Raw genomic sequence first — 13,002 nt, forward strand, 5'->3', positions numbered from 1 at the left:
GTACGAATAACCACCTTTTGCTTGAGTTGGAAACGGTCCGCACACATCTGCGTGGATCAACTCTAGCACATCATTAGCACGCACCCCTTTCCCAGAAAGTGGCTTATTAGTCATCTTTCCTTTGAGACAGAATTCACAAGCACCATATGATTCAAAATCAAATGAATTTAGATAGTCTAACTTTCTCAATCTCGCTATTCTTTTCTCATTGATATGACCAAGTCTACAATGCCAAAGATAAGTAGCATTATCCGTATTACATAGCTTAAGTCTTTTATTTTGCACATTGAGAATATTCCGTTTGTATTCAAGCATATATAATCCATTCTCTAAAGAGGCATTTCCATAAAACAATCCATTATTAGAAAACGAGCATCTGCTGTTTGCAAAATGGAATGAAAAACCTTCGATGTCCAACATCGGAATGGAAATAATATTCTTTGAAATAACTGGAACAAAATAACAATTATGTAAATCTAGTCTATGTCCTGAGGGAAGATCTAATCTATAAGTTCCCACGCGTTCGGCAACAACTTTTGCTCCATTTCCAACACGTAGGTCTACTTCCCCAGGCCTCACTTTCCTGCTGTCAATTAAACCTTGCACATTATTACAAATGTGTGAACCACAAGCGGTATCCAATACCCAGGATTGTGAGTTATTCATAGACATATTTATCTCAATGACAAACATAGCTGAGCTCCCACTCATTGCACCTTGTGCCTTGAGTCTTCGGCAGTCTCTCTGCCACTCCGTGAAATTTGACCTAGTCAATTTGTTTGTTTCCATCATACACTCATAAGATAAGTTTGACATATTATCTGAACAGAAAATAAAACGCAAGCAAATCAGAAAAGCATGCAAAGATCACATTCGCATCACTAATCAAACAAAGGCTTATTGTATTGATTAGCTCCCACTAATTTTGACATATATTATGTCCCCTAAACATAAAATACGAATTTATATCACATATAAATTTTAGTGGTCCAAGATCCAAGTCTATATTATTGCAGCCCCTGCTTTGGCTGATCACTACATTAATATCACAAGGTAGGCCTCCAAGCCAATTGCAACAACTATTTTGCAATTCTTGGTTTATTAATCCAATTAATATGCATCCATAAACTATTTAGGTCGCTTTGGCGTCACTAAACAATTTAAGCAAGTCAACCCCATCACACGATGCCAACCATGCATCTATGAATGAGCCTAGGCCTTGTAGATTTAGAGTAAACACTTTGGCGTAAAACTCATGGTCGAAAAGGCTAGGAACATCAAACAATTATGATGGACGATGCGTTTGTTTCAAAACAAGACTTATATTTTATGGGGAAAAGTGTGATACTAGTTCTGTGAATATAATATCCAATATTAAATTTCAAACAATTACTGGGCACCGCCTACCCAGACATAGTATAACACGGACTACACATACTGGGCGCCGCCTACCCAGACATAGTATAACACGGACTACACATACTGGGCGCCGCCTAACCAGACAATAAAACGGTCTCTAACTACTATAGTTAAAATAAATAAGCATAAATCAAATAGCATGCTTATCACATAGGATATCAAATAATGCTCAATGAATAAAATCAAATTTTATTCTCTAATTACATGTGGATTTAAAAATATATTAATTCAAAATAATTGAGGTCAAAATCCAAAACAGATTGCAATTTGCCGTAATTTTTTACAAAATTTTGTTAAAAGAATCGAAATCTAATTAAAACTTCTAAGCAATTATGAAACCAAATTCTTGGAAATTTCGAAATCAAATTTCGAAGCAGATCAATATATACTTCTTCAGTTCTTCTGATCCCATGTTTGTTTTAATTTCTTGCGGTTTTGTGCTGCGATTTATCTTAAACTCTCCCAATCTGGTATTGCGGCGAGGATGAAAGATTTTTCGAAAATTTTATTTTGATTCAAGATTCGAAATTTTGAATCTAATGCAGTTTCTTAAAACCGTTTCTAGAAATTCATCCCAACTACAATAACATGATTAATCCACATATAATTAGCAAATAGAACAAAATAATTATGAATCGAGCCCCGAGCTCTGATACCACTGTTAGGAATTCTTGTATTCATCTAATGAGCGCAGCGGAAATTGCATACAAGAATAACAGATCTAGATTCATAATCATATTGCAAGTTGAGCACGTAATACACAACGGAACTAAATCTTACTTGTTGTGTTGTTTTCTTCTACGATTGTGTCCTGCAAGTTGAATCCACTACTATCGAGGTCCACGTGTATTCCAATCCGATGCAGGAATTATCCCGGTACAATTGCTCCGTAGAAGAAAGCTAGGAATTCTCTCTACAGAGCTTTACGTATTTTCTCTCTAATGTTACGCTATTTCTCATCTCCCACAATGGAGAATAAATAACCATATATATAGACAAAGAGTCATTAGAGTTTCATGATTGTTGGGCTTATGGACTAATTATAATTGTAGCCCAACTATAATTATTTAATCCATATTAATCTAATCTAGCCCATATCCTTTCAAAACAACCGCATTTTACAAACAGAATCATCTACTCCAATATGTGCTACTTTTGCTAGCCTAGTTGTTACCAAGGCTGCACCCTTGATATTGGGGAATGACCTTTTCATGTATTCCAATTAGACGTCACCACGGTTCCGGAACCGGCGGTTCACGGTTCGGAACCGCCGGTTCCGGTTCAATAAATTGATGAACCTGAACCGGCCCGGCCAAGGTGTGGCGGTTCCGGTTCGTGAACCGTGGAACCGCCGGTGATTGGCCGGTTCCGGGCCGGTTCCGGGCCGGTTCGGCCGGTTCGGCGGTTCGTTTTGATTTTTTTTTTTTTTTTTTTTTTGCATTTTGTAAATTGTAATTCAAGTTTAAAATGTAAAAAAACTTGCGTAAATAACATTAGAATGAAGCGATGTACAAATGTAATTTTATTGATACAAATTACAACTTCAAAATTACAAATTACAACTTTAAAATTACAAATTACAAGTTAAAATTTACAAATTACAACATAAAAATTAGAAATTACAACTTCAAAATTATAAATTACAAAAGACTTAAAGTCTTCATTACAATTTACAAAATTACATATTCGAAATAAAGGGGAGAAAAAAGAAATAAAGGAAAAGGACTTGAGCTCAACTTAAATTTAAACTTAAATTTAAAATTTAAGTTGAAATATAAGTTGAGATGCCTACGTATCCTCAATGCTCAATTGCATTTTGGAATCAAAGTCCACGTAGTTCTCTTACCTTGCTTACCTATTTGGCTTGATCGGAAGTATTGGCGCCTACTCTTCTTCGTCGGGGAAGTAGTCTTGGTCGGGTTGTACTACTAGTTTGTCCCAATCCGGTTCTTGGTCTCTAATTTCGGCGGAGCACCAATCATCAAGTAACATGGTGGCTTCCATGTTTTGTCCGGTGAGCCTACTTCTTCGGTCGTCCAAGACGTTGCCTCCAACACTAAAGGCGGACTCGACGGCGACAGTGGAAGCCGGAACCGAAAAGATCTCCTTGGCCATTGATGCAAGGATGGGAAAATCTTTCTCGTGTGAAGACCACCAATCTAGGACGTCGATTTGTTGGGGAACGGGACCTCCTTCTTCCTCATTGAATGAAAAGTGTGAGTCTAAATATAAATCTAACTCACTTACCGAATGTGCCGTCCTTCCTCCGCTGCTGAAGGCGTATAGGTCCGCCAATTGGGATTGGGTGTCGGGGTCATCAACTTGGAAGAAGCCAAAGTTCTGTGTTTGACGGGGGGGTCTAGGTCGAACTTGGTGGGTAGTGTTGTACTTGACTTCGTAATCGTGAAAGAGAGACCGCAAGTCGAACTCAAAATTTCTTTGGAGGCTTGGGAGGTGGGGGAGGTTTATTTGGAATGTTTGGGCAAGGTTTATGTAGTTGTCGTCGTCGTCAGTTTGCAAAGCTCGGAGTGGTTCAAGATCAATAGAAGCTAAACTGTTGTAATAAAATTCTAAAATTTTGAAAGTACCAACTAGTTTCCACTTTGGATCCAAAACTTTGGCAAGCAAAAAAACTGTTGGGATCTCATTGAAATACTTGAGCCATTTTTCAACCATGTAATATAAAACACACATAAGCTCAAGATTGTTTGCGGAATTTTTCATTGCAGTTTTAAAACCAAGTGATATGATCATGCAATGTTCTAAAACACGAACGGATGTGCAATAATACACACCCGATAACTCCATAGTTGCACTTCGAAAATTTTTGAATAATTTAAATAAACTCAGGCTTTGTTCCCAACAAGAAGATGTTAGATATAAATCATCAACAGGGTAAGTTCTATAAAAATCAACTAAATAGTCTATATGCTCCATTGTAGATTGCAACATGTCATATGTAGAGTTCCATCTAGTAGAAACGTCTAAAGTAAACTTTGTGTACCTTATTTTCTTCGAGTGGCAATACTTCTTCCACGCCTTGCCAATTTGAGGCTTCCAGTGGATCAAGGATACAGCTGTAGTAATAGGTTGAATATGTCTTTGCCATAAAGACAAAGCATCTTGTACACATAAGTTTAAAATATGACAAATACATCGTTGATGAAAATACTTACCACTTATCACCGGGGAGCAAGCCGCAATTAAATCGGATATACTTGCGGTGTTGGCGGTTGCGTTATCAAAACCAACCGAAAATATCTTGTTGCATAACTCATACTCATTCAAAACTTGAATAATTAAAGAAGCAATTGCTTGTGCGGTGTGTGGGGGAAGGAAATTGTCTAAAACCAATCAAACGTTTATTTAAAGACCAACTATTGTCTATAAAATGACAAGAAATACCCATGTAAGAATTTCGTTGGAAAGAATCCGTCCACACATCGGAGCAAATATTAACTTTGTGCCCCAAGGTGGATAGACTCTTTGCAATTTCCATTTTTTTTTCAAAATACTGCCGGTTGTTAGATCTTTGAGCAGTAGAGGGGGGAATTCTTTTTGCAGCAACATTAAAAGCTTGTTGCATAGTCATTTCATATTTTCTGTCATTAAAAAAATTGAACGGCAAATGTTTCATTGCCGCCCATCTTACCATGGTATCGGTAGTATTTTTGGGATCGTATTTAAATAGTGGCGTACCTGTTTGAGACGATGAGCCGGCGGGGAAGTTGATTTGGGTTTGGGATCTAGAATGCCCAAATTCCACGGGGTGTTTTGCCTTCAAATGGCGTGTGAGAGTACCATATCCCCCACCGATTACAAATGGATAGACTTTATCGCAATAGTTGCAATAAGCTTTGAACTCGCCTGTCTCCACGGTAGTGGTCGAATCATCAGGATTAGAAATTACCACCGGGACCTTCTTGTAATGTTTGGTGAAGATGTCGGATTTCAACTTTGGAGGCATCTTCTTCTTTTGTCTCCCGGAAGGAGGAGGAGCTTCGGCCTCCTCGTCATTTTCGCCAACTTGGCCGGCGCTAGAAGGTGGGAATTGATGCGATCCATCGTCGCCTTCGTCCGATGATAGATTCACATCGTATTCGAAACGCGAATCCGAATGTGGCTCTTCGTCGCCGAGGGTGGCAAGTAACAAGGCCGCATTTCGATCTTCTTCCTCCTACGAGAATTATACACATTAAAACATATCATATAACATATTAAAACATATTAAAACTTACTAAAACATATTAAAACATATAAAACTTACTAAAACATATTAAAACTTACTAAAACATATTAAAACATATTAAAACATATTAACATATTAAAACTTACTAAAACATATTAAAACTTATAACATATAAATCAAAGGAAGGACCACGCTGAGGCATTCCACAATAGGCCATCTTGCACAAGGATATAAGAAAAGGCGGTAGTCCGCACATAATCTTTTTCCGAGCAAGTATACCAAATGGTGCTCTCAAATTAAAGACTTATCATATAACATATTAAAACATATTAAAACTTACTAAAACATATTAAAACATATAAAACTTACTAAAACATATTAAAACATATTAAAACATATTAACATATTAAAACTTACTAAAACATATTAAAACTTATAACATATAAATCAAAGGAAGGACGACGCTGAGGCATTCCACAATAGGCCATCTTGCACAAGGATATAAGAAAAGGCGGTAGTCCGCACATAATCTTTTTCCGAGCAAGTATACCAAATGGTGCTCTCAAATTAAAGACTTATCATATAACATATTAAAACATATTAAAACTTACTAACATATTAAAACTTATATCATATAACATAATAAAACATATTAAAAAACTACTAACATATTAAAACTTATTATAACATATTAACATAGTAAAACATTTAATTTAGAAGTTTAGAACTTACTTGTAATCGAAGAGCGGCTCGCCTTCCCACCTCCTCCGCAACTTGTGCTCTAGAAGGGGCACGACGACGACGAGAGTCACTTTGATCTTGGGCAATTCCCTTGCCCCGATCACCACCACGACGAGATGAAGACATGATATTATGGAAATTGGAAGTAGAGAATAGAGAGTAGTGTTTATGTGATATTAACGTAAACAAGAACAACGTGAGTAAATTATGAGCGCAAATAACGTAAACAACTTGAGAGAAAGAGGATGGAGAATAGAGAAATTGAGATTGAGAGAGAAATTCTTATCAACACAAGAATGGGGTAAGTAGAAAATGAAGATGAGAGGGTTATTTATAGGGGAAAAATGTGATTAAAAAAAGAAAAAAAAAAAGAAAAAATTTCAAATTTTTGAAATCCGGCGGAACCGCCGGTTTTACCGCCGGAACCGCCGGTTTACTCGTTGAACCGCCGGTTTTTGGTCAGAAACCGCCGGTTTCGTCAACGGTTTTCTGACAAAAACCGGCGGTTTCTGACCCGGTTTCTGAAAAGGCTACGTCTAGGCCGGTGGTAGCCTGAAAAGGTGTCGGAACCGGTGAACCGCCGGTTCGGAACCGCCGGTTCCGGTGAAAACCGACGGTTCGGAACCGCCGGTTACGGCTCGCAAATTTCATGAACCTGAACCGGCCCGTCGGAACCGCCGGTTCCGGTCACGGTTCGGAACCGCCGCCGACGGTTCCGGTTCCGGTTCGGAACCGCCGGTGACGGTTCCGGGCCGGTTCAGCCGGGCCGGTTCGGTTTGGTGATGTCTAATTCCAATGGCTTTATGCTCCACACATCATCCAAAACAATGAGACATTTCTTATCCAACAGCTGTTCACACAATCTCTTACCCAAATCCTCATCTTGTTTTATCCCATCTTTATCAATGTCCGGACATACTTGAGAAAGAAGATCCACCAAGATTTCTTCAAATACATATTCGGGACCTAATGTCAACCACAAGTGGTGGTCGTAGCAACAGCGGATCATCGGATCTTCAAAGATTTCCTTAACAAGCTCGGTCTTAACAATACCCGCCATTCCAAGGAAGGAGATAGCCAACATTTTAGGGAAGAACATTTGGGGCAACATCACTTTCTTTAGATATTCTATATGCTTAGAAAAGTTAATGAAATCAAGAAGTAGATCTCTCTCATCTTCATCAAGAAAGGAATAACTCTCACTAGATAGATCTTCCTGGATTTTACACACCTGACATATACAAAATCCAGTTCAAGAATGGTCCAAGAAATACTAGAATCCAAAAAACTAGTACCTCGGATATTTCATCATCAACCATGAAAATGGGATTTTGTGGATCCGCTGCTAGTTGGTTCCAGTACTGCGCCGTCTTCTCGGCCTTCAAAAGGTGGAGAAGAACCTTCAATATGACAATATCAAGACTCCTGCAATTCTGGAGAATCATCTTACCAGCTTCCTCGAGTTCAGCAGGGCACCCCTCAGGACCAAACAAGCGACTACGAAACATAAACCACCATGTGTCTTGAATGCGGCAGGCCATATTGTAAAACATGTATCTGTTTCGAATCCGAAGCGGCTTCTTTTCCTGCCTCCTCGTAGTGAGCACTACTGCGCTTCCATTAACTACCACTGGAAACGAACTTTCCAGAAAGTTCCAGATCCCCACATCGCGTACACCATCCAACACGATCAAATATCTCCGCCCCTTCAAACTCTCATACAGAAACTCACCATTTGGGGCGGTGTATCCGCCATTTGTACCCGGAAAAAGAAGAATTCTAATCATAGGAAAGACGCGTTAGCGTCTCGCGTGTTTAAATTATACACGCATTAGGCTCTCGCGTGTTTAAATAAAACACGCGTCCTCCTCTCGCGTGTTTAATTATACACGCGACAGCCTCTCGCGTGTTTTATTTAAACACGCAACACGCTCTCGCGTGTTTGCCTTGAATCAGAAGACGAGGCAGAACCCCTTCTCCTTCATTCCAGCGATCCCCTTCTCCCCCTATCCACGCGAAAATCGGCGAAATCGGCCAAATTCCGACGAAAATCGAAGTCAATCGGTGAAATTAGCTGCTCTCATTCCGAACTTAATTGTTATTAGGTAAGTTTTGACCCTTAATTTCAGTTTTGTTGGTTATAGTTTTAGGTTGAATGATTTTAAATTTTTGGTTGAATTATAATGAATTTGTACATTATTGAAATTGGTGTCGATTGCTTGTTGAATTATTGAAATTGGTTTCAAATAGTTGGTGTTGGGATGAGTTTGTGATGAATGTTGTGGTTAATTGTGATGAATTTGTGAATTATTGAAATTGGTGGCAATTTTTTGGTGAATTATTGAAATTGGTTTTGAATGTTTTGTGTTGGGATGAATTTGTGATGAATCTTTTGTTTAATTGTGATGAATTTGTGAATTATTGAAATTGGTGGTAATTTTTTGGTGAATTATTGAAATTGGTTTTGAATGTTTGGTGTTGGGATGAATTTGTGATGAATCTTTTGTTTAATTGTGATGAATTTGTGAATTATTGAAATTGGTGGTAATTTTTTGGTGAATTATTGAAATTGGTTTCGAATGTTTGGTGTTGGGATGAATTTGTGTTGAATTGTGAATATTAGGATGTCGCAATATGGACCAGAAGATCCTTCTGTATTGCATTATCAGCACAGTCATATATCTCGCAAGGCGTGGGCAGGCGAGGAAACATCTCCATTCAATATTCGGCGCTTTGAGGGACATTTTTGGGAAATAGATAATCATCACAGACAAGTGGTTGATTATGTCTGCAGGTTTGGTTTTGGTGGTGTATTTTTTTGTGGGAAGGCTCTAGATGTAGATCATTCATTGATTACAGCTTTGGTCGAACGTTGGAGGCCAGAGACACATACATTCCATCTTCACGTAGGGGAAGCTACTATTACATTGCAGGACGTGCAAGTATTGTGGGCTCTACGTGTAGATGGAGCACCGTTCACAGGAAGTGGTTATTGTGACTCTGGGTGGAGGAGTCTATGTGAAGAATTGTTGGGCTTTTATCCCCTTCAGAGTGAGATGAAGGAAAACGGCATCTTGGCATCGGCCCTATTATCAGAACCATCTGAACCATCACAATTATCAGAACCATCTGACCCATCACAATTATCAGAACCACCTGAACCACCATAACCATCACATGTCACATTTGGTACATCTGGTTGTTCATCAACCTCCCTCCGAAATGTGTTGAATTCAAACCTATTATATTCATCATCCCTCCTAGATGTCCCGATATCAAAACTATGATAATCATCTCTCCTAGACGGTCCAACATCATGATGAGTGATTGGTGGTTCAAATTGCAACGCAGTAGTAACAGGAGTATATTCAATAAAAAGTTCAATTTGCCGTGGATTTTCAGAAAACATATACTCCAACAAATTATCATCCACTGGTGTAGCTATATAATTCACCACTCCACTAAACAACACAGGATGCCTCCATGTTAAATCAATCGTATGTGCATCCAAATCAATTCCAATTTTTTCACATATCATTGAAACTAGCTGATAATAAGATATCTTTTCATTCAATATAATAAATGATTTTGCACGCGGAGGATCATAAGCAACACCCAAACCTGGGAGCTGAATGATTTTCCCATCCCAATATAAACTCACAAACACCATCAAACCTGCAAGCAAAATAAGTACGACATAACATCATATACTTTTAATTCAACATACTTAAATAAATATTAAATCCGAAAATTCAATACCAAGTTCAATGCTTCGATAATATATTACGTTTACAATGCTCACATATAACTACATCAATGGCCTAAATTTAATGTTTTTCTTGTCACACAAGGTCAAACCATGAACCCTAGATCTATGCCTACATAACATATAGCAAAGATAATTGAAATTAATGCTCAAAAATTACCTAACACCACTTAAAATAGGAATTAGAACATCAAAATAACGGATTACCTTCGATTTCCGTCGGCTAGAGAAGTTGGGTGTGAATGAGATTGAGAGAATTTTTCGATTTGAAAATGAAGATTTTGCCGTCTGGAGTGGAATATGATTCAATGCAGACACGCGGGAGCGTTTCGTGTGTTTAAATGAAACACGCAAGAGCGTCTCGCGTGTATAATTAAACACGCAAGAGCGTCTCGCGTGTATAATTAAACACGCGAGAGCCTAATGCGTGGTTCTTTTAAACACGCGACACGCTCTCGCGTCTTTCCTATGATTGGAATTCTTTTTTTTCGGGGTACAAATGGCGGATACGACGCCCCATAATGTCGTTTCGTGGAATTTAGCCCATTTCTGCTTCTCCTATGGCGCCGAGCGACTCAATACTAGGCTCGTTTATCTGAGAAAGGATGCAAACAAGGATTTCCCTGCGGTCGTGTAGGGCCCCCACGCGAAGCCCCGCGGCGCAGTCGAAGCAGTGCTTCAGATCTTGGAGAATGGCTGCGGCGGCGATTGTTGTGCCGCAGCCGAGCTCGCCGGTGATCTGGAATATTCCGAAGTCGTTAGGCCTCATTCTTTCGGTGAGACGATCTCTGGCCTCGTCGTAATAGACTGAAACTGTCCCCTTTTTGACATAAGATTGGTCATCGTTGTCATGATCTTGCTCAGGCGAAAAATGGGGGATTTCTGCGACGGAATCCTCGGTGATCTTGTCGAGTGTTTCGCAGAAGGATTTGATTCCTTGACTTATTTCTACGGAGTTTTGCCAGCTTCCAGATGTTTGTTTTCTGTTGTCATTGGAGTCGTGGAATTCGAGGAGATTTTCTAGGTTGTGGGATTCGTGTGTGATTTGTTGGTCGAGAGCATTCAGATTTGGGGTGCTGCAGTCGTCTAATGCGGTGAGAAGTTTTTGTAAGGATAGGGTTTGTTTATATGCATGTTTAAGGAGTTTTCGAGTGTTGGGAAGTAGTAAATGAGAAGAATGGAGAAGGCGGTGCAGTGTTTGCTTGAGAGAAATCACAGCAGCATGAGCATCCCGATGGTTTTAGACGATCAATAACTCAGCTATAGCCTAGCCACAAATTCCTCCTGCCACATCATTAGGGCAAGCAACTGAACAAGCAATAGTCTAGTCATAGCCTAGACACAATAAACAAAATAATAAAAATAACAATCATACAAAATACGGACTTCAACTTTTGACACAGATACGGGAAAATGCAATAATTTTATTTAAATAAAAAAAGGTATATTAAAAAAAATTACATAATTTAAAAAAAAAACCTAACTCCGTGCAGTCATCCGCGCCCACAACTCTTCAATTAAATCCTTTTGGAGTCGAATATGAGTTTTTACTTGTCGCATGTCGGCATGTGCTTGGAGGCGGCCGGCTTCATCGTGAGGTACCCCACTTCATACGTTCGGGGCGGCCACGTCGTGGCTTGGACCGGCTTCATTATCGTCGTTGGCCCAACTAGTCAGTTGTACACCTTCATCTTCGACAATCATGTTGTGCATGATAATACAAACGTACATTATATCAGCAATGCAGTCGACATGCCACAACCGCGTTGAACCCCTAATTGCCGCCCATCGAGACTGGAGCACACCAAATGCGCGCTCCACGTCCTTGCGCGCCGACTCTTGCCGTTCCGCAAAGTAGGCCTTCCTCTCATCTGATGCGCACCTGATCGTCTTCACAAAGACGAGCCACCTAGGGTAAATCCCATCCGCCAAGTAGTAGCCCATATCATGCTGGTTCCCGTTGGCGATAAAACTAATGGCCGGACCGACGCCCTGGGACTGCTTGTTGAAAAGGGGCGACGAGTTGAGGACGTTGAGGTCGTTGTTCGACCCGGCTACCCCAAAATATGCATGCCAAATCCACAGCCGGTAATCAACTACGGCCTCGAGGATCATCGTTGGATTCTTTCCCTTGTAACCGGTCGTGTAGAACCCCTTCCAGGCAGCGGGACAGTTCTTCCACTCCCAATGCATACAATCTATGCTGCCTAACATACCTGAGAACCCATGCTTCTCCCCGTGCATCTGCATCAGCTCCTGACAGTCTTCGGGCGTAGGGCTTCGAAGGTACTGATCACGGAATATTTCAACCACGCTCTGATAGAAATACTTCATACATTCAAGGGCAGTCGTCTCACCGATGTGGAGGTACTCGTCCCACATGTCTGCCGCGCCTCCGTAGGCCAACTGCCGGGTTTGCCAGCCGCATAGTGCATGAAGAGGAAATACAGATATCGACACTCCAAAGCCTCAACAATACGCATAAACAGGGTCATGCTCATCCTAAAACGCCGCCTGAAAAGGTTGGCGTTAAACCGCGGCTCCGGTGCGAAGTAGTCTTCATATAGCCGCTGATGTGCAGCTACGTGATCCCGCTCAATCACTGCTCGGCGTTGGACAACGGGTCGAGGTACCGCCGGCTGCAATGCCCTCTGTAACAACCGGTCTATCTCACGGGACGTATACGCCTCCAACGCTTCGTTCATTCGCCGGTCGTACTCCTCAGCATCCCCACCACTACCACCACTACTACCACCCGCGCTACTCATTTCGCGTTGTTGCTCTTGTACAGAAATTAAGATAGAGAGAATACTCGTTAAAACAAATGCTGCAAATGAAAATAACGTCCAAATCGCGTATATATAGTGTTTCAAAAATTAAATAAAAA

General features: G+C 40.2%; 1 protein-coding gene across 1 annotated transcript; it reads right to left on the reverse strand.

Moving 5' to 3' along the window:
- Nucleotides 1–7,031: 7,031 nt before the first annotated feature.
- LOC121801067 lies at nucleotides 7,032–8,136 on the reverse strand. The gene is made up of 2 exons (XM_042200533.1): nucleotides 7,645–8,136; nucleotides 7,032–7,580 (listed from the first exon to the last, which is right to left on the reverse strand). The coding sequence occupies exons 1-2, from the start codon at nucleotides 8,134–8,136 to the stop codon at nucleotides 7,107–7,109; spliced, it is 966 nt and encodes a 321-aa protein (XP_042056467.1). The 3' UTR covers nucleotides 7,032–7,106.
- Between the last annotated feature and the right edge of the window lie 4,866 nt (nucleotides 8,137–13,002).

Source organism: Salvia splendens, chromosome 4 (genome assembly GCF_004379255.2).
Source record: "Salvia splendens isolate huo1 chromosome 4, SspV2, whole genome shotgun sequence".
Lineage (NCBI taxonomy): Eukaryota > Viridiplantae > Streptophyta > Magnoliopsida > Lamiales > Lamiaceae > Salvia > Salvia splendens.

Excerpts from the sequence above, each read along its gene's own strand:
- LOC121801067 (XM_042200533.1), bottom strand. The coding sequence starts at position 8,136 with ATGATTAGAATTCTTCTTTTTCCGGGTACAAATGGCGGATACACCGCC. Across the intron at positions 7,581-7,644 it reads TTGATGATGAAATATCCGAG|GTGTGTAAAATCCAGGAAGA; the intron begins GTACTAGTTTTT and ends TGTATATGTCAG.